Source organism: Cyprinodon variegatus, unplaced genomic scaffold (genome assembly GCF_000732505.1).
Source record: "Cyprinodon variegatus isolate N-32 unplaced genomic scaffold, C_variegatus-1.0 Scaffold219, whole genome shotgun sequence".
Taxonomy (NCBI): domain Eukaryota; kingdom Metazoa; phylum Chordata; class Actinopteri; order Cyprinodontiformes; family Cyprinodontidae; genus Cyprinodon; species Cyprinodon variegatus.
Window position 1 is genome coordinate 914,975 of NW_015150672.1, and position 25,444 is coordinate 940,418.

General features: G+C 37.0%; 3 protein-coding genes across 3 annotated transcripts in view; all 3 read right to left on the reverse strand.

The window, feature by feature from the left end:
• The window catches only part of arhgap18 (Rho GTPase activating protein 18), a 25,857-nt gene extending 20,771 nt beyond the window's left edge, over nt 1-5,086 (reverse strand). The window contains exon 1 of the mRNA XM_015380643.1: nt 4,748-5,086. Coding sequence (XP_015236129.1) covers nt 4,748-4,869 — 122 coding nt within the window. The 5' untranslated portion in view covers nt 4,870-5,086. The remainder of the gene's footprint in view (nt 1-4,747) is intronic.
• Nucleotides 5,087-9,342: 4,256 nt separating this feature from the next.
• On the reverse strand, nt 9,343-14,818 carry fkbp6 (FK506 binding protein 6). Its single transcript, XM_015380650.1, has 9 exons — nt 14,657-14,818; nt 13,677-13,794; nt 13,502-13,591; nt 13,221-13,423; nt 12,828-12,947; nt 12,546-12,743; nt 12,266-12,375; nt 12,052-12,149; nt 9,343-9,616 (listed from the first exon to the last, which is right to left on the reverse strand). Exons 1-8 carry the CDS (start codon nt 14,714-14,716, stop codon nt 12,068-12,070), a joined length of 981 nt encoding a protein of 326 aa, XP_015236136.1. The 5' UTR covers nt 14,717-14,818; the 3' UTR covers nt 9,343-9,616; nt 12,052-12,067.
• A 3,421-nt stretch (nt 14,819-18,239) lies between these two features.
• Nucleotides 18,240-22,636, reverse strand: tmem244 (transmembrane protein 244). Its single transcript, XM_015380642.1, has 6 exons — nt 22,512-22,636; nt 19,583-19,668; nt 19,383-19,459; nt 19,104-19,229; nt 18,849-18,893; nt 18,240-18,633 (listed from the first exon to the last, which is right to left on the reverse strand). Exons 1-6 carry the CDS (start codon nt 22,602-22,604, stop codon nt 18,536-18,538), a joined length of 525 nt encoding a protein of 174 aa, XP_015236128.1. The 5' UTR covers nt 22,605-22,636; the 3' UTR covers nt 18,240-18,535.
• Nucleotides 22,637-25,444: the final 2,808 nt, after the last annotated feature.

Consider the following 25,444-nt stretch of genomic DNA (forward strand, 5'->3'; position numbering starts at 1 on the left):
TTTTTTACTTTATTTTAGCAGCAGGGAATATCAGATTTTTTGTTTTAGATAACAGCATATACATTATGTCAAAACGATTTTTGTTTTAAATTAATTGTTTGTGTAAAAATTGAAACGAATGGTTCTCTGTAAGCATCATAACAGATCTCATCTATTGAGAACTATTAGGGGTGTATTTCCTAAATGCCCCATATTAATTTCACATGTTCGGACAACAAAATTAGAAGTTTGATTAACTGCTTTCTATTGCCACAAGAAAAGTAAGTGAGAAAAATGTTAAACAATATGTGTATTAATTGGACAAGATAAATATTTTAGACTGACTAAAAAGAAAATCACATTTAAGATTAGATTTTTTTTCTCTCTTTCAAGTCTGGGTTATTAAGTAATCTTTAAGACTCAGTAAAAACAAGCATGCAGGTAGATCTACTTTATGGGAAGCAGGTTATCAGTGCCTATAAAGATATACACCAAACACAGCTTTTTCCCCACATTTATAAGCTTACTGTAACCATATTACAGTATGTAACCATACAGTTTACTGTAACCTGAGAAAGGTTAACACCTGGGAAGAATAACACCTGAAAAGGAGAAGAGAGCTACGACTGTTAGTGCAGTTGATCTAGTCTTTGTACCTCCATCATCCACACACCTTTGATCAGCTGCCAACAAAGATGGAGGGTGTAAGTAGGTTGGTGTGTGTCTGCACGGAGAAAACCTTTTCAACCAGGAAACGGGGATTTCAGCGAACATAAACTGGGATCAGAACAAACAGCTCGGACAGACCGTTCAACGCCAGTTTATTCAACTCAATGTGTTTTTCAATATTCTGCTTTTTTTTCCGGTTTAGACAAGACCTGATATGGCCAAAACTTATAACATGTTCACTGATTTTATTCGATACAATATAATTAAGATAAGCCTTAAAAAGCCTACAAAGATTGCTCATAGAAGAATTCTGTACAAAGTTAACACAATTATTTTTACCACGTTTATAAAATGTCTACAATATAAAATTTTGGAAATATTTCCTTTAAAAATTTTTTTAACAACAAAACCTGGAACGTCAGTTCATGTTAAATACTGTAATTATAGACTGGATTCTATATTTAATTATACAAAATAATTTACTGTCCACCTCTACTTTAGACCCAGTGATATAATATGTCCTGTTAAGATCTCACAAATTAAACGACCCTCATTGATAATCATGTGATTATGGAAGAAATAAGTATTTTGTTTGCTTTGATGGTTACAGTGCACCAGTTTCAGAAATCTATTATCTACTTTAAAACAAAAGAAGGGGAACGTATTGCTTATGTGTGGCATCTACATGCAGATCAACAGATGTCAGCTGGCCCATTTCTAGACAGAGCTCGCTCTGTAAACCCCTCAATGCAGCTACTGGCTCCAACAATGACCCAAATGCTTGAATACATCATCTGTCCTTCAGCTCTGATGAATCCATAACAGACAATCCATCCTTGTGTCCCACAGTGGGGCCTCCAGAAATGTTTCATAGAGGGGGGGCAGATAGGGCCACTAAAAACTTTGGGGTGGCACACTAAAACTAAAAGCCATAATTACAGGGTTGGAATCTACTATTGTTGTAAACATGCCTGTAGAAATCATAAAGACTTAAGTAAACACTGACTCATATCTTGGTTTATTGTTTGATTTTTATTGTTAGGTCGCTGGCTGTGCATAATGGGATCAAAAGCTAAACTGATGCTACTACAATCTACAGTGGGGCGGCCGGTGCATTGCACAGAGTGGCTGTGACCACCCACTGGAGACGCCACTGGTGTCTGAAAGAAAATTCCCAAATATTCAGACAGTTTGTCATTCTTGATCCTCCAATTTGATGTGAACCTTATTTAATGTGTTTCAGGATCTGAATCGATACAAGAGTTTGAGCTCAGCTTAGCTGGAAAACCCAACCTCTCTGCCCACCTTCCACACTTCCCCCTGTTTAAAGGACAGTCACGTAGAAATATAACCCAAGGCTCCTTAGGTAGGATGTCCAGCTGATAAGACGCCAGAAGCTTACGGTCTGCTTGTTCTACGTTTCCTGACCTGAAGGAAACAATGGTCTCCAAACTTAGCTTTCCACAGGTCAGCCTAGACGCAACTCACACTCTGCTTACGGAGGTGAAACAAAGGAAGTCTGTAACGTGACACTTGTTTTTTTTTAAGCCAGCCATCTGGAGCACACGCATCTCCATTGTATATACCGCCACACTCACATGGGTAGATGTAGTCACATAAACCACAAGCTTATTTGGCTTTCTAAGCTTCACCACTTTATTTTTTGTCATGCAGAGGCCCCTCCTTGGATGAGGATAGAGATGAGCCATTTATAAAGTAGGAGTCTAACCGTACAGAACTATCAGGCCTCCATTTGCATGACCAAAGGTTATTATTGCCTATAAAATGCTTACATTTTTTCTACTTTACAATCAAGTAGCAATGAAGCATGAATGTTAAATGATAAAGGTGGAAAAACATTTTTAAAAAATGTTTGTAAACTAACTGGACACTTCAGTACCAGGGCTTTCCTGAGTTTTTGAGATCTTTTTGATTAATAGTAGAGGAAATAAGAGTTGAAATGTGAAAGGGAAGTTTTTTTAAATCAACAAAAAGTCCACAGAATAAACAGAAAAAAAAAAATTCCAGCCAGCTCTGAAGGAAGATACTTAAGGGCTTTTTTCCTTCCTTTTAGGGTGATAACATGTTTAGCATAGCTGACATGCTTAGTCAACAAATATCTCTTTCCTCCAGCAGCTCAATGCTTTTGATAATCCAGACATACTGTGTTTGAACTGACAAAATACAGATTTGTTATAAAAGCTGTCATTAAAATTGACTCATTAAAACAACTCTAAAGGACTCCAAAGGAGTTTTTTATTTTACAAATTAGACTGACAGTGTCATTTTAATACGTATGGAGAGCAGTGTTGTATAGTAACAAAGTAAAAATACTTCACTACTGTATCCCGTAAAAATTCAAAAAATATCCACTGGACTTGGTTTTCAAGATTTGAAGACGTTTCGCCACCTCTCCAGGAAGCTTTCTCAATTCAAATGTCTGGATCCGCAGTGAGTTTGAGTCTTATATAGACAACGCCTTGTATCGCTTGGAAACACGCAATGGTAACCGATGAATGGGTCGTTAGTTCCATCGTTAGCCTGTAATATCTGAACCTGTCTATGATTCTAGGGGTCGGTCGTTAAAGGGGGGATTGCCATTAAGGGGGGGGGATTGTCTCCTGTAATACCTGAAACCTGTCTATGATTGTTAAGGGTTGGTCGTTAAGGAGGTATTGTTCACCGGCTGGGGCGGGTAGGTCCCTCGTTCCTCTGTGATGGGGTGGGGGGTTTGGTGATATCTGGAAGGGATCATGTCTATGATTGAATTGTATGTTTTTGGAAGCTGGAATCTGAGTCCACCACCTCTGTTTAAAGTTGGTTTTTCTCTCCTAACATAGATGGCTTCCTTCACGCCCCTCAATCATACAATTCATACAATTCAATCAGTAAATTTGACCTTCAAAGTTTATCAAAAAATGTCATTCAAACTGCACTTTTTACTTATAGTTTTCACTACATTACTTGAGTAGATCTATTTTTACAGTAATTCTTATACTTAAGTACAAGCCATTTCAGATACTTTAAGACTTTTACTCGAGTAACATTTCAGTCAGTGACTTGGACTTTTACCAAAGTCATATTTTGGAGAGGTACTTATACTTTTACTTGACTCAGAGATTTCAGTACTTTATACAACACTGAAGGAGAGTATAAAAACTTTCCTTTTTTTTTTTTTATATCAAATCAGTGTCAGTAAAGGTGATAAATTTAACTAGGACACTTAAATATACATTATTTCAAATAACACTATTGTAACCCTAACTGTATTTGGAGATTAGTGGTTGTCATCCTGCTGAAAGTTTTTTTCTAACAGGTATTCCTTCAGGATTACCCAATATTTAGCTTCAATGCTCCCATTAACTCTGACCCCAGTGTGTGGATGGTGTTGCTTCAAGCTGATGAACATTTTAGCTAAATGGAGGGTATTGTCTGTACCAAACAAAGTTAATGGTGTGTGTGTCAATATAAATATGAAATTAAATTTACAGATGTCTTTCATTTTGACACTTCTCCCCTTTATAAGAACAGTTACCTGCCTGACAGCTGCTCTGTTTACAGATAATTCCACCTGAGCTGTAGATCTCTGCAGCTCTTCCACAGCATGGCCTGATCAATGCTCTCTTTGCACAGTCTGTTCAAATCTCCTATATCAATTATATGGATTTAGGATTAGGACCTTAAGTAAAAGTAGAAATGGATTTAGCCCTGCTGGGGTTGGTAACCTTTGTTTAATGTGGAACTGCGCACATGGTCAAGGTGAAGGTGCTGATTAGAAATGAGGTAAAGGAAAAACATCAAGAGGCCAAGGGTGGGGCTGCATGTCCCCATGAGGTGCAATAAAAGAGGGCCGCCTGTGGTGCAGCTGAGTGGGCTGTTGCTCCATCCTGCAGGGTGCACCCTTGGCATGCAGAGGAGAACAACTTTCCTGCAAAGTCAGCACCTCAACACCACAAAATGAGGAAAAACGCTGGATTACTCTGACCTTTGCCCACTTTGCTCATAAACACACAGACACACGCAGCTTGCTTTTTTCTTTTTCTTTTTTATCTCCGACTGGTGTAATTAATTATTGGGCCATTAGGGCCATAGTTCCCACCTGAGCAGTTCGGGCTCCCGGTCCGGTACCGGCGGGCAGCCACACAGTCCCGGTTGCTGTAACAGCACGGCGTTGCTGTGGTAACCCGTTAAAACCACTCCCTGAGGCTGCTGCCGACTCATGTTTCTTCTCCTTTTCTTCTTCCGTCTGTCCCACACACGACTGACATCCGATCTATAATCGATAGGTCACCTCCGGCTCTAGTTCGGGGTCTGTTTCGGGTCCTATGGGTGACGCCTCTCCATTGCCAGACCTCTCTGCTACTGAGCCATGCGGACAAGAAGCTCCGCTCCGTCCGCTTCTTCCTTTAGTTTCCTCTGCTGTCTGTGAGCTGTTCCCTCTCTCCCGCAGCGGAGGATTGGGGCTGGATCGCCGCTGACCGCAGCTCAGGGATTGGTCGGAACAACAGGTCCGATTTAAGGAGACAACACCGCCCCCACCTGGTGAAAGCAAGTACTGCGGCCTAGTTTACCTCAGTAGAGTTAAGCCTTTCTTTACTCAACCAAGAAGTTGATTTCTTACAGGACATATGGTAAAACGTAAATGATAATAAAACTATATGAAAATAGTTTTAAATTACAGAAGTATTTTTAATTTACATTTTAGTACTAGAAATCAAATTTCGGATGATCATTAGGCGATCATCTCCAAGTCTTTGGGAAGCGGCCTTGCCTCCATAAATCACCTCTCTGTTCAGGCCAGTTCAAATTAAATAATGAATTTTAAACAAAATCTACCAGGGGTATCAATATCCTAAAGTTAATCATAGTCATATTGGTAATTTTCTCATATTCAAACACATAGGGGATTTTTCTTTTCTTCAATTTCATTTAGATTCATCCATCCCTTTTCCATCACGCTTATCCCTGCTGGGGTCAAAAGGGGTGCTGGTGCCTATCTCCAGCTCTCAATGGGGCGGGGTACATCCTGGACAGGTTGGCAGTTAAATTAACCTAACAGTCATGTTTTGGACTGTGGGAGGAAGCCGGGATACCCAGAGAGATACCATGCATGCTCAGGGAGAACATGCAAACTCCATGCACAAAGATCCCGGGCCGGATATCGAATCTGAAACCTTCTTGCTGCAAGGCAGCAGTGCTACCCACTGCACCACTTTGCAGACATTTAGATTCCATTGATTTTAAATAAAAACATTTTTTTATGAACCTCAAAGGGTAAGTACATGTAACTTATTATTTGGCTTGTACCTATAGGAACATTTGAACATACCTGAACTAACCAAAGTACATACCAAGGAAAACAAGAAAAAAAATTATAAATTAGAAAAATTTGATAATTGCTTGGTCTTTTAAAAACCCTTAATGTCCCAATATCTTTTTTTCTTTTGATACACATGTACATTAAAAAAAATATTCATAATATTTAGTCTTGTTTAATTATCAGAAGGTCAACAGGCTATTTAAGCATTCAATTCAATTCAATTTAGTTTATTTATATAGCGCCAATTCACAACAATGTTATCTCAAGGCACTTTACAGTTCAACCAGATCATACAGTCAAATTGATTCAAAGTTTTTTATCTAAGGAAAACCAGTTGATTGCATTGACTCGTTGACTCAAATACAATCCCTCACACTAAGCATGCTTGTAGCGACAGTGGAGAGGAAAAACTCCCTTTTAACAGGAAGAAACCTCCAGCAGAACCAGGCTCAGTGTGAGCGGCCATCTGCAGAGGCCGACTGGGGTTCAAGGAGACAGAAGCAGAGATACAAAAAGCAGCTGTAAAAGGCGGCCCTGTCCGGGCAACACAGAGCCAGGCAGATGAGCACTGAGCCAGCTCCCATGTCATTCGTGACCATGAGGAAGATTTACAAAATTCAGATGCAGATTGTAGCACTGTTTCTGCATGCGGTTTCTATGTTCTCCCTATATATTTTTGAGTTCTTCCTGGGTATTCTAGCTTCCTCCCACAGGCCAAAACGCTGCAGGTTAATTGTCCTCAGGCGTCTGTGCATAGTTAGACTTAGACAAACTATTGTCATATTGTATACACAGAGTTTATACAAAACGAAATTCTGTTTATACAGCTTTAAAACAGTGAATGAGCAGCAGCTTAGCAGTGAAAAAGAACATTTCCATTCATAAAGTACTGCAGTGATCAAAATGTAAACAGTGTAGGACAGACATGTGTGTCTATGTGCTATCCTGTGATGGACTGGTGACTTTCCAGAGACCTGTCCCTGGTGTTCATATCTACATATATAGATCTATATAAGCCATATTTTCTTACAATCTTTTCAAATAAAACCACCAGTTTTCTCCAGAATTTTTATTTGCTTGTTTTGCACGATTTTGAACTGTTATACTAATAGAGGCAATAACCCCTTTATTTTGAGTTTTATAGCATAAATTAAGAGTTGCTGTTGCCATGTACTCCAACAAGGGGCTCTTTTTAAAGACAGGCCGACAGCATCACAGATCCTCCACTGCACTTAACTGGTGGCAGGAGATGCTTTACATGGAAGTATTATTCTTTTCCCACAAATTTTACACTTAAATGTAAAATGAAAAGCTTTTTCAAGGCATGCCTTAAGAAACTGTTTAACTGTGCATTTCTTTTTTTGGATTTCATAAAGAAACAAAAATATAAGTTTTTAAACATCGGGCAAAATAAATTAATTTTTATTATTTTCCTGCACTTTTTTTTTTTTGTGTGTGTCTGAAATTCTCCCGATTGGAACAGAAAATTGATTTGGTTTAAGCTTTTTTTTTTTTTTTTTTTACCTTTACATGAATAAGCAAAGGGAATTGTGTTAGGGGAAGATATGCAGTTTTACAGCTACAGGAAGAGTGAAAGAAACCATGTAAGTTTATTCAGCAGCACATTTAGATAAGCAATGGTTGTTAAGTGTCTGAAACAATATTTAATTGCTAAATTATTCATATCAAGAGAGGTTTAGGGATTTCATGAAATTTTATCAGCCCCATACTTGGAGTTGAACAATCTTTCATCCAATTAAGTACAAATCATAATAGGAATTGGTATAACTACACGCAGTACAAGCAAAAAAGTATTTTATTTCTACAAATAGGCAACTGGAAAGTGATGGCAAACCGAGAAAGGGAAATATTCCAGTCCTACTTTGTAAAAAAAATGTTTTTATGCAGAGCAACACAACATAATGAAGCATATTAAAGAATATGTTTGATAGAAAGCGAGAATGAAGGTGAAGTTAAAAGTACCACAGACAAAAAACGTTCTATGAAAAACAACTCATGGGTTCCAGCTATTAAGCCAGACATTCATGCCCACACAGATTCACACTCAGCTTTAAAACACAAACCTGCAACCCGTCTTTGACTTTCCTACCTAAGATGGAGGTACTCTGTGATTCTGGAGACCATTCTGACAGTCATTCCGTCCGTCTTATAGTCCAACCTTTCCAGAAAATGTCCTACAGGCCATGTGCAGCTAAATGTTTGTAAAACACTCACTCAGACAATGTAGCAAGTGGATTAACCAGCAAGGTCAATCTGATTTTTTTCCAGCTCCTCCCAGCCTCTGATCCTTTGTCATTAACCCTGTTGTCCCAGAACTCCCAGTTGAGCCTTCAATTCCCATCTGAATACATCTGACCCATCATCCCAGCTTCTCTACATTCCTTTTTAAACAGGTTAAGTTTTTTTCTACATGAGATAAATAAGGAGTGAATTGAAGACTGATGGCTGCTGTCAAAACGCGAGATCATTCTAAATGAGATGATTCACAGCAAAAGTCCAAGTTCCTACTGTTTATGTTTACACTTCAGCTCTAAATGTTACGTAGATTAGCTGAGGCTCTACGTATAGCATGGCTCTGGTATGAACCTTATATTTGTTGGTACACAAAGCCACTTTGTGACCATTTTCAACAAACTAATAATCTCCAAGTGCTCCTCCTACTGATGATATCCAGGCAATCACAAAGTTCTGGTTGGACCACTCCCATACGAATGGAGGATGGCTCCAGGAACAGGTTATTAAAGGTATTTGAGCCTTACAATTCCCTTACAGTGAATGCATTAGTAAATATAAAAAATGTCCATTACTGGTACTTAAAGTTTTTATTAATCAAATGAAAAAAAAAAAATCCAATTCTTCCAGAATACAATTTTCATTACATTTCCATTCCAGACAAAAGAAAATATTTTTAGGTTTTATTACCTTCAGATTTACCAATTTATAGAACATGGCATTAATCAGAGCCAAAAGGCTTTCTTCCTGACACCTAGATCTGCTTTAAAATAACTTCTTTTAATCAGTTTGAGATATCTCATTACTCTCTTTAAACATTAAGAACCCTTTTTTGAACCGAAACTGGACTCTATTTCAGAAGAGAAGGTCCAGTTAAAAACAGTAATGTCAGTCTGTAAACAGTAAAAGTTTTTTTTATTTTTACACCAAGCTGTCTCTTTTATCAGAAACCCTAAAAAAGATACAATAATGTGGACATTATGTTCTGCTGTTGCAAATCAAAGATAAACGATCTAATCTAAATATGACTCAACATCCTGAGTGTTGTTTTTTTAGATACACATAACAAGGAATAAAGTAGGTCACCACAAAGTCTTGTCTTGCTTAAATTTATTTTTTAGAGACCTGAATTACATTCCTTAATTAGCATTTCAAGAACTGAAAATGAAATCTGAGTATTTCCCTTAAAAGGAAGAACGATGAGAACCCTCAGGTGTGATTAGAGAACAGATAAAGAGAGATTAACTTTTTTTTTTTTTTAACAGAAGTACAAACAAGAATTTAAAGCAAAGATCAGAAACATCAAAGCATAACAGGCGGGAAATGAATAGAAACAACTTTCACCGGTGGAAGATAGGGGCAGTAGGCAAGGACCAAGATGTCAAATCTTGAGACCTGCAAAGGGAAAAAAAAAAAAAAGTATCAAAGTCATTTCATTTAAATGCTCACATTTAAAGAGCCAAAATAATGAGTCTAAAATGGAAATGGAAACCATGAAAATTTTGGGAATCTGTGCTTTCAAACCAAGTTAGAAGGAAAAAGTTACAACTGTTTTAGAATAACTAAAATGTTTACAGTATATTCTAATAAAACTTCACCTTTAAAACCAAAATCCTTTAACATTAAAGCGCACATCTCATTGGAGTTTAAAGATTTCTACAACATATTTCCAGTTTAATCAGAGAAGAAGGTGCAAAAGCATGAAACTTCCTCTAATAAAAACAATCCTACTTCTATCATCTGGTAAATGAGAACTGTTCTGATTGGCATCACGTCTTGCATCGTGATGCCCGTTTAGAAATAAAACTGGATAACTGTGACAAAAGCTAAAACAAATTCTATTATTGTTCAGTAAACAAGTTTTCCAAAGTCCGCTTCAGGCATTTGTCCAGCAACAACAAATGTTCAGAACCCCAACTTTTCTCATTCAGTAGTTTGTAAATATATTGACACTTTTAATCCCATTGAAAACCAAATATAATTTATATAGATTTTATGATTTAATAGGTCAACTAGAAATGTACATAAATATATTAGACAAAGTTAGGAAGAAAAAAACAATACATTTACCTATAACCACAATTTTACATAGAAAATTAAGCAAAAACCATAAAAAAAATGACAACTAAAACAAGACTACCATGTTTGCTGGCGACCACTTAGATACAAATGGAAAAAAGGTATATGTATAAATCTTTGTATGTTTATATCTATAATAATTTAAGTTTTAGGGTAAACTGGAGTTTTATAGGTAAAATGATGCTGTTAACAGATCAGACGGAGCTGGGAAATGTAAATACACAGCAGGAGGGACATCGGATCTATGTCAGGATGGTAAGTCTGACCCCTTTCAAGCACACTGCAACTTATTTGGTTTTAAGAAAGATAAAAAATAACTAGATTCACAAAAACAAGGTAATCTATCTTGTTTTAAGAGTTATATCAAGTCTCTGACACTATCATCTTTATTTAAGAAATCATGTTGTGTAAAGTTATCTGCCGCATAAAGAGATAACTTCACTTACTTTGAGTACCGTATTTTCTGGATAAGAAGTCGCTCGCGAGTACAAGTTGTAGCAGCCATAAAATACATAATAAAGAAGAAAAAGACATATATAAGTCGCACTGGAGTATAAGTTGATTTTTGGGGGACATTTATTGGATAAAATCCAACACCAAGAACAGACATGTCATCTTGAAAGGTAATTTAAAATAAAAATAGAAGAGAGACAACAACAGGCTGAATAATGTACGGTATGCTAACCTTACATGAAACATAAACAACGAACTGGGACGTGCCTGGTATGTTCACATAAAATATTAAGAGTTATTCTGATAACTATAGCATATATAACATGCCAACAAGTTTATCAAACATTTCATGTCACTACAAATTACTAAATCCAATGTAATCTTCATCCTCTGTGTCACTTTAAAACAACTCCTCTAACTCCGAACTTTCTTTCTGCTACTCGATTGCCGCTTTCTGCTTAATATTTTTCTACTTGCAGCTTTTAATCTGCAGAATATTATTTTCTTTTCTGTGCCATTTTTATTAAGCGCTTCTCAGTTTTTATAAGCTAATGTCAATGTTGAAATTATGAACACAGGCCTAGAGCACACGAAATGATACAATAATGCGTTAATATTTTCACATATAAGTCACTCCATAAGTCCGTATAAGTTGCACCCCTGGCCAAACTATGAAAAAAAACGTGACTTATAGTTTGATAAATACCGTCCAATATCCTCTAATTTGGGGTTTTTCTTTTATCTTGTATTTAGATACCAACATTTTGCAGCGTGCTCAGTCAGGATATAAAAAAGCTGCTTTACAGCCCTGTATTTTACCATAGAAACAAAAGAGTATTTAGTAGCCAATAATGTGCAGGTATGGAATTTGTGCAAATGTATTTCTGTGATTGACATTAGAAATCTTAGATCCAGTGTTAAATCTGGTGGATTGTTGCATGTGTCCATCTCTTCGACATGTTCTCTGTTTTGCATGTAGGCAAAATATCTAATCTCTCTCTCTTTTTTTTTTTTTTAATAAAGTCTATATCTGTGGAATGGGGCAAATAGTTTTTTGTGTCAAAAGATTCTCCTAACTGAGCCGTGGGTCTGCATTGAAGCAAGCTGCCCCTCAGTTTCTCTCAACAGCCATGTCTACGAATTGTGAAAAGTACCATTTTGTAACCGACTTCTCTGCATATCGGAGTGACAAATTGTAACAATGTTCAGGGGGTTACGAATGCTTTTCAAAAGGACATGTGTAAACATTATTGCAGTTTTTTACCTGTCAAAGCGGAAAGACAAACAGGATTCCTCACCACAATCAGAGGTTGGTTAAGTCTGTACTGGGCTTCTTAGCTTACTAAACATCTTCAAGCACATGTCTTTTTCTTTATCCAAGCTGTCTTTAAAGGCCCTGAATAAAAGAAAAAAAAAAAGACAAAGATGTCCTGTAAGGTTTTAGGCTATCAGATGAACTAACCAGACAAAATTACTGAAAGCAATGGGAGCTCTAAAAGGATAACAGCTTACAGCGCTACTTTCTTCAGGAGGTTGTTGATGTTGCTGTCCAACGGCTTTTTGGACTGAGCAGCCATGAGGCAATCCTGAGCGCTCTCGTATTCACCCAGCTCATAGTAGGCCTATAAGACAGCAATCAAAACCAAACAAGCAGTTAATAACTAAACGCTCACATGGATATGCTCTAAAGTTAAGACTAAATCTTCTTGAAGCATGGCTCTATACAACAGATTTATCTCCCATATTCCAGTGAATATGAGCAGTTTCTTTTCAAGCTGAGCTGCAGTCTGACCTGTCCGCATCGGAAGAGAGCCTTTGTGTTGGCAGAGTCTATTTCCAAGGCCTTCTTTCCATATTTGAGGGCTTTTTGGGGACTCTCCAGACGAAGTTCTGTGAAAGAAAGGTTCAGATAGAGTGGAAGCAGGGCCACGTTCATCTTCTCCGTTTCCAGCTCACTTTGCTCGTTCTTATTTCTTAGAAGAGTTACTGCCTGTTGGAAAGGGAGGGCACTTATAAGCCAGGCATTTTACCTAATTATGGGGCACTGACTGAAATAAGGGAGTCTTTACAGCACCTGTTTATAGCGATCCTTGGCGTGGCCATATCGGCTTTGGTTGAAGCAGCGGTTCCCAAAGCTGCGGAGTGTGTTAATGACTTCAAAAAGAGTGGACAGGGGGACACTGTTCTGCTCCTCCTGAGGACAAAAGCAGAAAGATGTAGAATAATAGTTTAAACATGTTAAAAATAAAAAGGGATTAATTTTTCTGCACATCTTTAATCCCAAAACAAATACTGACATTTATTTTAGGGGAATTTCTATGAGGACTAATACAAAATCAGGTTTATAATCTAAATCTTGAAAAATAAGAGTAGACAAAATCTTTTACTTTTAAAAACTGTACAGATAACTTGAATTTAAATGAGAAAAAAAATGTGTCATGCATAGAATGTTGTAATGAAATCCCACCGGACTCATGCTAATAAACTCATCCACTTGACCCGAATCGAGGTAGTCCACAATTTGAACCTCATACAGAACTGTAGCGGCAGCTGGGATGAGAGGAGGACAGCCCATTTCTCCATACGCGTACTGAGGGTCGAACAGGAACCGGGAGAACTCTCCTTTCTTCATGGTCAACAACCCCAGTTCCAGTCCGGCCAGCGTCACATCTGGAAACTAAGGTTTGTAAGAAAACGTGCATGCTAAGAAATAAAACTAAATATTCCTTTAATAAGCTAAACTCATACCCCTTCCCAACTTCATCATCGGCGGATACTTCAGGTGAGCAGTGCTTTCAAAAGGGTGACTAGAATACTCCAAATATCCGGAGTAATACACTGAAAGGCAATGCAATATGATAAACACCAGCTAATAAATAAGGAACAAATCCCATAAGACTTCAATTTTTCCTCCTGTAGATACTTATAACTGATGCATTTTGGGGCACAGGTGGACCCTCTCCAGACCGGACCACCTCCTTCAGGATCCCTCCATCTCCCAAGATGTCATACATGTGCAGACCAAGCTGCTCAAAAGGACTCTACGAAATAGAAAGAGACAGATAAGATGTCTAAAATTTGATTTCTTTGCTAAACACAATCCAGATTCATTTGGACTTTCAAAATAAAGCTAACAGACACTCTAAATAATAAAATTGCAGTCTTGTTGACTCTGTAGAAGACTAGGGTGGGGTTTCATACTGGTCCTACACCAGTGATGGGGAATATTTACACATAAAAAGGGAATGATGATTGCTTTATCATTTCAAGCTCATATTTATCTTATTCTTATTTACTTTTAATAAACAGTTTACACTTACTTGATTCTAAATAAATGAAAAACTGATGCTTTCTTGAGTTGACCTAAAGTAATAAAACCCTTAAGTAATGATCAACTCGATCTGCCATTAGCAAATATTACTAATCTCTATTCCATTACTATCTGAGTAGTTTTTTTCCATCCCCAGCTTGAGAAAATGCTAAAATACAAAGGAAAATCCTCAACAGATACTAGGAACAATATTGAAATAAGAAGGTAGAAAAATACAAAGCTTTATCATTTAACATAATTTCTTTGGTGCATAAAACATTAATATTACGAGTTTTTCCAGCAATCCATTAAAAATATTTAAGCTCCTCATTTAAAGCGAAGCTTAATTTGTCAGAATTTGCTTTGAAGGTTTGATTTTAGCATTAATGCTAACTTTAGCAACAACCGGCGCCATATTTGAGGTTACTAAAGAAGAATCGGACAAAGTAGAGTTGCTCACAGAGAGCATAACCGAGTAATGTTAACATAAAGTAAGATAAATAAGTTGCATTGTATTGGTAGGAGACATTTCTCTAACATAAAGGCCACATTTGATGTCACGGGGAGCTAATTAGCCCAACTTGTTGACCTACCAGTGTGCTAGTCGTCGTTAGCCGCATCCCCATGCCTGTTATTAGCCCGTTTCTTGACATTTGGCTGCTGTAACAAAAAAACAAACACCTTCGGACTTAACTGGAGAATGTAAAATAATATCACACAAGATATAGAGAAGAATGTTATATTTTTGGTAGCTATTTTTACACGTTCAAGTTGAGGTAATTTGTTTAATATCTCTAGGTTCCTACCAAAGACATTAATACTGGTTCTTCTTCCTGTTTAATGATCAACCACCTTAATGAGATGCAGGATATATACTTTTTCAATACTTTTTACTTGTTTAAAAAATATATACATAAAACAATTAATATTGATGCTAAAAAGTTCATATGTTTCAAAACAGATGATTCAATTTCTTATTTCAATGGCTTTAAAATCAGAATATGTAAAAAAAAAAGAAAAAAAAAAAGAAAGAAAGAATGCAATAAATCTTGGAAAAAAATTCAAAAAGAAATACAGAAAGAAATAAAGATGTAAATAAATAAATACACAGATAACTTAATAAATAGATAAAAGTAATACACATATGAATGTATAAATCCAGTAATAAATGTTTTGGTCATGAAAAAGGCTAATTTTCTTATTTATTTCTCTATTTATGTATTTATTTTTCTGTTTTATATCCTATTTGTTTTTTTTATACATTTATTTATATTTTTATTTCTTTACATTCTTTTATTTTGAATTCTATTATTTGGTTCCCACTGTTTTCTATATTTCTACATCTCTGTATGTTGATGAAGAGGGTGGTTCAATTATCTTCAGCATAACTGGTTAACTAAATCGGTTAAATAAATTTGTAAATAAACAAAAAGGAGAAAATTCACTAATAAATACATAAGTAGAGAAATACAAGAAAAAATTTACAAAAGAATTGTCCTTTTTCATGACAAAAATATATGTATTTATTTATTTATACATTTATATATGTATTCATTTATTTTCATATTTAATATTTATTTAGATTTGGAAATTGTGTTTGTTCTGCATGAATATGATTAATAGTCTAATTGTGTTTTCAAAATAACAGAATTTACACATGATTTCATACTTTTCCATCTGATTAAATAATTTTATATTCATACAATCAGAATAAACAGAATGAAAGAGAATGGGATGGCTACTACCCTCCAATGGAAAATGAAAGCAATCGTTGCTATGGCATATATATATATATATATATATATATATATATANATATATATATATATATATATATATATATATATATATATATATATATATATTTAAGATAAAACTATTTCAAAGAGGACCTTCCATTTTTTTATTATTTTAGTGCTTTTCATATACGAGCTTATCAGTGTGACGAAGATGCAGCAAAACAGTGGAATTTACATTTGGAGGAACGTGTTTCCTCTGCCACCAGGCTGCTGTTACACCTGCTGCCGAATTCCGGCCAGCTTGCAACTGATGCAGACTCGGTATTTAAGGGCTGAACGGTCCACTCGCCCTATCCACTACGTGCTTTGGGATGGCACTTAATGTGGCGAACCCTCCATGGGAACGAGCAAGCAGAGAGTTAGTGCTCAGGCTTAGTGCTTAGGGGCCGGTTTGGGATTGGGCTAGAGCAGAGGTGGGAAATGTGGAGTCACCTCTACGGCAAGCATTTGTTCTGCCCAGCCACTGAACCGGGTCAGTCCAATCTGCACAATTTAGTTCACTGTGCAGATTGGACTGGCCTGGTTGTGTTGCTGGGCAGAACAAATACATTATGTAGAGGTGTCTCCACATCACCCACCTTTAGGCAGAGGTTGTTCAAAGTTCAGCTGATACACTAAACCGGTAAGCTGGGACTTCATCTTGATGAAAAGTATCTTGTAAAATGATTGGCTTTGGAGGGGGTTGGTGTGGTCCGTTCTCGACTGGCTGCAGCTTGAGTGAGGCACAGGTGATCCAGGCGAGGCTGATAAAGAGTCTTCCAGATTGAATTTTCGCTTTAGCTTCATATTTATAAAATGCCTGAAACGGATTAAAACTTTACATGTTTAAGATCATCTGAAATTTTTAGGTTAATATAATACAAGACAGGGGCTTATTTAATTTTGCCACTTTTGCAATAATGAAAAGACAAGGAAATACACTAATAGAGTGAGGCTAATCTTAGTCGGCCCCTTACACCCGAAAGTCTACCTGAAGCAGGGCATACATTGTACGATGTTTTGCCCTTTTTCCGGCCAATTTTCCAGTCGTGTGAGAATTTTTTGATCGGGCCGACTTTCAGCACGATCATACATCGTACATCGTGTAGTGTGCAGTGGGTAACGAGGTTGCAATCAGCCACTCATGACAACCTCACTATCAGCAATCGTGAGGTCAGAAGAAAAATCAAACATGTTCAAATTCAGTCGGCCGTTGTGGGAAAATCTCTCAGTGAGCATGCGCAAACAAAGATTCTTCTTCTTCCTCTCAGAAGAAAACACAAAAGAATTGCGTGGGTGCGAGTGAAATGGAGTTCTGTCTGTAAAATTGACAGACCAAAGTAGCCACGTTTGCTCAGCAATGTTTTTGTCCAAACACTTTGTTGCCTTTTTTTTTTAGGGCTTTCAGCACACAAAATTGCACAAATTGAAACGGCAGCATGTTTCACTTTAGCGAGATTCATATTCCTCTTCTACTTGTTTGGCTTCCAGATAGACCAGTCCGAGTAGTGTCAGCTCACTGCGGAGCTCAGTCCGACGTGGATTTCAGACGTACACTGTGAGCAGGTAGATCACATCAGAGCGTCGGATCGCACAGGGTGAGAACATACATCGTGAGCTGTGAACTTTTAAACCCTGTGGTTTCATCGTACAGTGTGAGCTGTAACTCCGTGCAATAATTAAAAATATCGCACAGTGTATGCCCGGCTTGAGAGAGCAGCTTTTCGCCATTAGCAGTGCAGCAACGTGCAAAAATTTCGAAGGTTTAAACAATAGAAACTTCACACCAACAAAGACCCCATGTGATGGCACCTCAGGCTGGTTTGGGCCTGATTCTGCTTCTGAGTTGTGACCTTGGGCAAAACACTTCACCTGCTTTACCTACTGTTGGTGGTCGGATGGCCTAGTTTGGTACCGTTTGTAAGGCACCTTCAGTTCTGTCAGCGTGCCCCACGACATCCATGGCTACAGAGTAGTTTTCCACCATCAGCGTGTGAACAGATCATTGAATAAGAGTAGTGTAAAACTCTTGGGAGTCTTTTGAATTGAAAAAAGCTCATTGTAAATACGGGCCATTGGTTGAAATGCACAATGAGGAGGACTGATATGTTCTTTATGTGACAGCCTTATTTAATAATAGCAATTACGTCAAATTTTTTCCATTGCAATACTCCTGGATTCAGTCATTTTTAAAGACAAAGACATTTAACTATGTCATACTAAGACTGGTTGCAGCGCATGTGCCTCACCGTCATTTTATTTTACATGTATTTATTTATGAAGATATAAAATTTTATTACAAAAGAAAAGTCTGATAAGTTACATTCCTAAGTGCAATGATATAAGAAATATAAAATAAAAGTAAATAGAACTTTAAATGTATAAAACGCTACCCAATTCTCACCAATCAAAGTGCTTATATATGTTTGAAAATAAACTCCTAATATATAACACTACTAATTAGTGAAAATGTTGTTCAACAGACAAAGAGAAGCGATTTTTACTGCTTAGAACAGACTACTCCCTAAACCTTGATATGAGATACATGTAATTTTTTTATTCTTAAAAGACATGCTTTATTTCCTCACACTATTGCAAACATGAATCAAACAGTGAACCACAAAGCGAGTTGACTGGCACTCTTCCATCCTGGGATAACCCAATAAGCCAGTTAAAAGCTTTCCATGGTTTTTATTAGAAGTTCTGTAGATCAGCAGGATAGACAAAGTTGTTCCTGAAGAGTTTGTAGGCCAGGAGCTGTCCACCGAATATCATCATGACCAGGCCTGAACCTGCAGAGAGTTGAAAGTAGATAAAGGGCTGAAGGGAAACAACAAAGAGGAAGGCTTAAAGGTCAGCAGCATTTGGAGGCGTGTTGGATGTGAATCGGGGGGAGATCATATCTCACTCAGACAGAAATACAGAGAGATTTTTTTTTTTTTTGTATGCTGTCCAAAAGGTATCTAGGACGGCAAAGCAAACATTAATAAGAAGGTAAAATTCTTACCCAAAGCGATCCACCAGTGTTCAGCTGAGGGAAAATCTGACATCACTGCAAAAATACATCAAAATGATGGGTGGAACATGAAAAACAATCAAATACATCAAATTTGTACTGTTCTAGAGTAATTTCCTGGTAACTATATCATATATTTTCTGCATGTTTATCTCTACCAATGGCATTCACTTATATAATCAGGTCTACAATCCTATCAGTTGTTCTGACCCATTCATCCACATGACTTTGCACGTGTGTGTTTACCTGCTACAGTCATGCCAATGTGCAACAGTGTGACAGTTATGGCATAATCCCAGACCCACTCCTCTACAATCCAAGCAAACACCAACCCCCCCAGAACATACGTCACTTCTGTGGAAATGACCCCGACTGGAAGGAAGAAACATAAGACAGAAAACTACAAGTAACTACAACATTTTGGGATTTTTTTTTTTTGTGTGTGCATGAATATTAAGATAGGAAGAAATAACAATTTCTCAAATATTTTTCAAGTTTACTAGTATCCTGTGTGTAACAACTTACCTAGATATTTGGGGTTCTGCCATGATGGTTGTGTTGTATAGTCAAATGGAGTTAATAAGCTGTTTATCTCATGAACTCTAAGGAAATGACAATACTATTAAGTGTGCCCAAGCAAATTACAACAGCTTTATTTGCGCTAGTTAAGCCTGCTTATTTGTATGCCTTTTTATTGTAACATCACCATGTGTGTCTGAGTGTACCTGAAGAGTCCAATGCAAAGACTGACCACGATGTAGTAGAGGGAGTAGAAGCACACCATGCACATCAGCAGATTTTGCAGAATAACCTGAGGAAAAAAGACTGTGAGCTGAAAAGAGCAGTAATGACCTTTCTGGTTGTGTCATGTAGAGAAAAATAAATAAAAAGTTTCCTTGACTTTAACTTTAGAATATTCCCCTTCTTACAATAGATCATTACTACTACACCCTTCTAAAATAAGTAGAAAATGAAGAAAGACAAATAAAAACAGATTTAGCAATAGTTTAACCTGATATTGAATATGTAATGCCTATAATCCAAATATTTTATTTACGTCCCAAAAATGACCCTGGCGCTGCTGGCTGGCTTAATTACTCATTTAATTCACCTGTCTAATTCTGCCCTGTTTCTCATCACTGCTCAACTGATCTACCTGCTCCTGCTTCTATTTAAACTCCTCGGTCCCAGCCATCAGTGCTAGATTATTCTTAACCTTTGGTGTGAAAGTTTTCTAGCGTGTCTAATACTGTTCTGATTGCCTGATCCTGACCCGTGTCTGTATTTGGACCTTTGAGCTAACATGTCCCTGTTCTGATCTGTTTGCCTAACCTGTCTTCGGACTCCCTTTGGATTCTTCTGTGAATTGAACCTGGATCTGCCTTTTGACTTTGCCCTATGGATTATCCTGTCTTCATCTGCTCTGATCTGATCTCTTGTCATTTCTGCAGCCTTCTAGGGTTCAGCGTCTTGAACTCTCTGGTGGCGTCTGCTTTGACTTTTCAGCCAACCGGCTGGAGTCATCCTTGTTCTCTGGGCACGGACTGAACTGTTTAACCAGGTTAGTGACTCATACATTCATAATCAACCTCTGTCAGATTATCGTGGGTCACCAACCGGTGTTTCTCTCCCATAGACGATCCTGCCTTAGATGACCAAGCCACTGATACTGAAGATCCACAGCCCGGCATTTTGAATAAACACTTTCTAAATTATTTCATTGTCTGTCTTCCCCAAATTTTGGGTCCTCTGTTCTGAGTCCGTGACAAGAAAATTTATTTACCTTTTTTTTCCTGTCCAAAATGACCTAGAAAACATATCCTCCTGACTCCAGACAGTCAATGTCCTGCTAAAGCCTGCTTTCATAGATGACTGCCTGCAGCTCTTACAGGAAATGAGCTACACAACTCCACAGGGGCAGAGATAAAAGCCCTTTTCACATGACTGACATTTCAGGTGGCCAAACACAGGTGTAACTAATTATTTCATTAATGAGCTCCATTCCACTCGGATGGGTCACTGCCAGGACTCTCTGGCTTACTGCACACCTTAATGGAATGGGGGTCATCTGTAATCTTATTAGCTACACTTGTGATTTCCTGCTGGGACAAGTCAAATGTCTCCTGTGTTGTAGAGAGAACAGCACTTCACAAACAGAAAAACACCTGTTTGCTTTTTGTTTTTATTGTCTTGTATTACATATAAGGTGTTTTGTTATAACTTAAAATAAAAACTTGTTCCATACTGCTTGTTTTAATTTAATCACAATCCGTTGTAGGGATGGATCACAAATTAGTTTAGGCTAGGAATGATGCACTGGTCTGCATCATTTAATAGAAAACTTTGGTGTCTAAATAAATTGATAAATGGAATTAGTAAAACCTTTCTAAAAAGTAAAATATCTATGAAGACATTAAAATATGTAGAGCATTAGATGGTTAAATAAAAAAATTGTATGACTTGTTTTGCTTATTAGCAGCAGTTAGCATGTTAAAGCTAAGAATCGTTTAACACCTTTGGTAGAAATATATTGTGTTTAAGACAGTGTTGCCAATATGCACTAGGTAAATAATACTACTACTTTATTCATAGTCTTAAACTTTACTAAAACTTGCAGTTGTTAAAGCATGAACAGGCCCTTCAAACACTGGTCATATTTGGGCTATAAATAAAAGCTTTTAGCACATATGTGTTGTTCAGTAGCTTTAACAAAGACATTGAAAGTAGGGTTTGCCTCTTTTACTTTTCACTCCTTTAATAATATTAAATAGTTGTTTAGGGCAAGGTGAAATGCTAAATACGTGTTGGTGATAACAGCTAGCTGAAAGCAGACATAATTTACAAACACCATAATAGCAAAATAACCTAACTACTACTATTCTATTATCATTATGTCATTATATCAGTATGATGTGTGATATATGGTGAAAATAGCAGACAGGCAATTTTAGCTTAAGGATCTTGCTTTCTTAATATTATTAGATCTTAAGAAAGCACAAGATTTTAAAGGTGTATAATTCATTCAGATGACTAAACCATACAGGACAAAAATGAATGCCGTTCCTAAGGGCCTCTGTTTAAACAGCTAGAAAAGTATGAGTGCTTGTAAAACGAAAGCAGCAGGGCCTATCCTAATACCTTCAGACAGCTAAACACCTTTAGTTAACCCTTTGTAATGTTTGTTTACCATCTCAATAAGAGACTTTGTCGCTTTTCTTAAAAAAGCTGACCCAGAAACCAGCATTCTCATCTGAAGTTTAAACATTATGTTATGTTACAGTAAAAGACAATCACTAAAATTGTCTATAATTGATTGGTGGTTTGAAAGACATGATGCCATACACTAGCCTTCTGTATGTCTAGAATGATTAACTTTTCTAATTAAAGCTAATATATTGGAATGAAATAAATAAAACATCAAGCGATGAGTTAGAGTAGAACCAAAGGAGTAATATTTTACAATTTTAGTAATATATTACAAATGTTTTTTTCTATCTCATACCAACATTGAATGTAAAATAATAATCAATAACGTATTTAGGAAAACTATCCCACAGTTAATACTTTGATGACTTTGCAATACATCACAGTATTTTCCTTCATTGTTTTAAATAGCTCTATATTCTATTTAACATGATGTTCTGGTCTTCTTACCCAGGTATCACTGGGAGTAGTCTTGAGGGAGAAGGGTCCATGGCGTTTTATGAGTGTGACTCCACAGCAACGACAGCAATAGTCCAACAACATGAATGGTTGACGGTCAAAATGAGAGAAAGCAGCCTACATGTGTACTTGTGAGTCTTTGAGAGCATGTTGTAGGGAAGCAAGGAGGGCTGGATTGGATGAAGTGAGATTACTGCTAAGAGGTTGGAGTAAATCCTATATGGGATAAGCCACATAATGCAGGTGTGCACAAATACTCATAACCAACAATTAGATAGTTGGCATTAAGACTGTTTAGTCAATGTATGCAATTAAACACTAACTATGTTTGATCCTCACCTGGAGCTGCACATTTCAAATAGTTTTCATAAACAAAACTATGAAACATAGCACATATAACAGCTAGACATGTTTTTAACATATCATATCCTTGTTTAACTGGTTAACTGGTTTAACTGGTTATCTGGCTTTGTTTTGATTTGTCATAATATTTTAAAGCCAAGGTCTTACATCTTACCTAAATGTATCAGACACAATTTCCAAGCAGTCTACAGTATGAACACTAGGGGGCAGGACAGCCTGCAAACCTTTAGAGAACTTAATCCACCACAAGAACAAGGGATTTCTAGAGGCACCTATGCACAGTTCTGACTCCACTAAATGGGATTCTGATCACATGAGGATATATTCAAATGTTCACACATATAATTTTCAAATATTATAATAGGATTGAAATTGTTGCTTATTCACAGACATAAACAGATATATACTGGGAACATGATAAATATAAATATATATTTATTTTCTTCTCTCCCATCTCTTCTCGAAATAGCTTAAGAAAATTTGCAGTTTGACGTCACGTCATACATGCGTAAAAAAAAGCACGTGCTGCTTTGTGTGGGTTTGGGGTTGACTTGGCTGCCACGGTAACCTGCATCATTGTATCCATGGTGACGGAGAGCAGAGGAAAAGCAAGGGGGGTTCCATGAGGATTAAGGTAGGCGTCATAGTCGAGCATCCCTCTGTGTGTACACACTGTGTGAACAGCAGCTGACGAGAAATGACACATACAGATATTTGTTTGATTCCGCTGTATCAGAATCATAGACATGAATTATATAATTTTACCTTTATATGAATATATTTTATTAAAAGTGGTGGAAACATGAAAACCTCAAGCACTAAAACCAACGGAAATAGAGGCAGTCTGTAAGTTACATACAGGTACCAGCATCAAGACTTAAAATTAGAATCAGCTGATTGTGTTGAAAAGAAAAAACAAAAAGTAGAAACCTTTTGGAAACTTTCCACTCCTGCAAGCTCTCTAAAGGATTTTACATATCTGCAATCATACGAGTCGAATGAAGCAAACTGGAGTTTTCTAATAAATAAATCCTTTAATTTTTCAGCCATTAAAAGCTAGTTGGGATGCCTATATTTAGAGAATGCCAAAACAATTGATAAAGTCTTATATCTTTATGGTTGCCTGATTCATCCTTATATCATAAAAATATCTCATAATGTAAATCTGGAGGACCGTATTATAAAAAATAGGCAGTTAGACATAAGTCTCAGTGAGAGAGGGTGTTTACAGAAGGACAGAGTTAAAACAATCTGTTTTCAATCTACTGACAAAGGATCAACTTTACTCTGGATTGGAGTCGAAAAATAAGGCCTGAAAAATAAGTGAAGCTCTGGAGAACATTAAGACTCGCTTATCTTTATGTCAATAGGGGATGTTTAAGGGGCAGAGCTGTTTGATTAAAGTATCGGGTGCCACACCAACAGAGTGAGATTGAATTGAATTAATCAATACTGCCCTCATGGATTTCTCTCTAATTGTCTTACAGTTTTCGCTCAAAAGGACTAATTATTTAGAACAACACTCTTTTCCCTATTTTTTCTCATGGTCTCTTTTCCCATTGCCCCTCCATTAAGTTACTCTTTTTCTTTTTTGCTAAGGACTCCCAACCACAGCTGCTCACAATAAGGGCAACACAAGCTTTTGCAGATCTCCCAACTCCACAAAGGCTTGTAAACAGCAGATGTAAAAAACTAACAATACAAGGTATTGTTTTGTTTTTTCTTTCCTCCCCCACTTTGCCTTTTTTTTTCCCACACTCAGTCCATGTCTTCCTTGTGTTCTGCTCCCTCCGCCGCCTCAGTCTGTTTTCCTTTTCATTCCTTCATGGAATGTAAATATAGGCACAATATGACCATTCGCTTTAACAGGGATCTCTGCTTTTTACTGATTTTTGCCTAAGCTGCTTTGCTTAGAACATAATTTTTTAGGATTTTATAGAGTGAGGTGGGGGATGTTCTAGTGGGTGTTAAGGCGTGAAGGTCATGGTCACATTTAAGGTCAAAGAAGACATTTATAGAGCAGCTGTAACACCTCAGCTGTTGTGAGCAAATGTGTCTCCACTGTTGGTCTGTGCATGCTGCTCTGCAGCCTTTTTGGCTCTTTCTTTCCAAAGCCATTTAAACAAATAATAGGTTGTTACTGGCTCACATTCTTTAACAGTTTATTGTTGAAATAATGCATCTTTCTTACCATTCCCTCACCTCTACTACAAGCTGTTGTTTTTTCTCCTGAATAGCTTCCACCATGTAAACACAGGAAATGACAAGAATGCCAACATCTGCAGCACTTTTAGCTGCCCTGATGTGAGTACGTGTGTGTGAGTCCATAAGTTTGGGAAAGGGAAAAAGGGGGGCAGGGTGCAGAAAAGTTGAACAAAGACCATTGCTAAAAAAAAAAAACATGGATAGATAGACAAATTGCGCCAAATAGACTAAAAAGAACTAGAGTTTTTAAATTCATCTTCTTTTGGGTTTCTCTCCACCTCTTTGGTGTTATTATCTATTTTCTGCAAGCATTTCCCCCTTTTTGTATCCTTCTTAAATATAAATGAAACACCACC

What these genes read in the sequence shown, in the direction of transcription:
- fkbp6 (XM_015380650.1), bottom strand. Translation starts at nt 14,716, where the DNA reads ATGTCAAGAAACGGGCTAATAACAGGCATGGGGATGCGGCTAACGACG. An exon ending in CCAAAATGCATCAGTTATAA is followed by an intron (nt 13,592 to 13,676) that starts GTATCTACAGGA and finishes ATTGCCTTTCAG; the next exon opens with TGTATTACTCCGGATATTTG. An exon ending in CTCCTGAAGAAAGTAGCGCT is followed by an intron (nt 12,150 to 12,265) that starts GTAAGCTGTTAT and finishes TCTTTTATTCAG; the next exon opens with GGCCTTTAAAGACAGCTTGG.
- tmem244 (XM_015380642.1), bottom strand. Translation starts at nt 22,604, where the DNA reads ATGTTGTTGGACTATTGCTGTCGTTGCTGTGGAGTCACACTCATAAAA. An exon ending in GCAGAACCCCAAATATCTAG is followed by an intron (nt 19,230 to 19,382) that starts GTAAGTTGTTAC and finishes TCTTCCTTCCAG; the next exon opens with TCGGGGTCATTTCCACAGAA. An exon ending in CATTGGCATGACTGTAGCAG is followed by an intron (nt 18,894 to 19,103) that starts GTAAACACACAC and finishes GTATTTTTGCAG; the next exon opens with TGATGTCAGATTTTCCCTCA.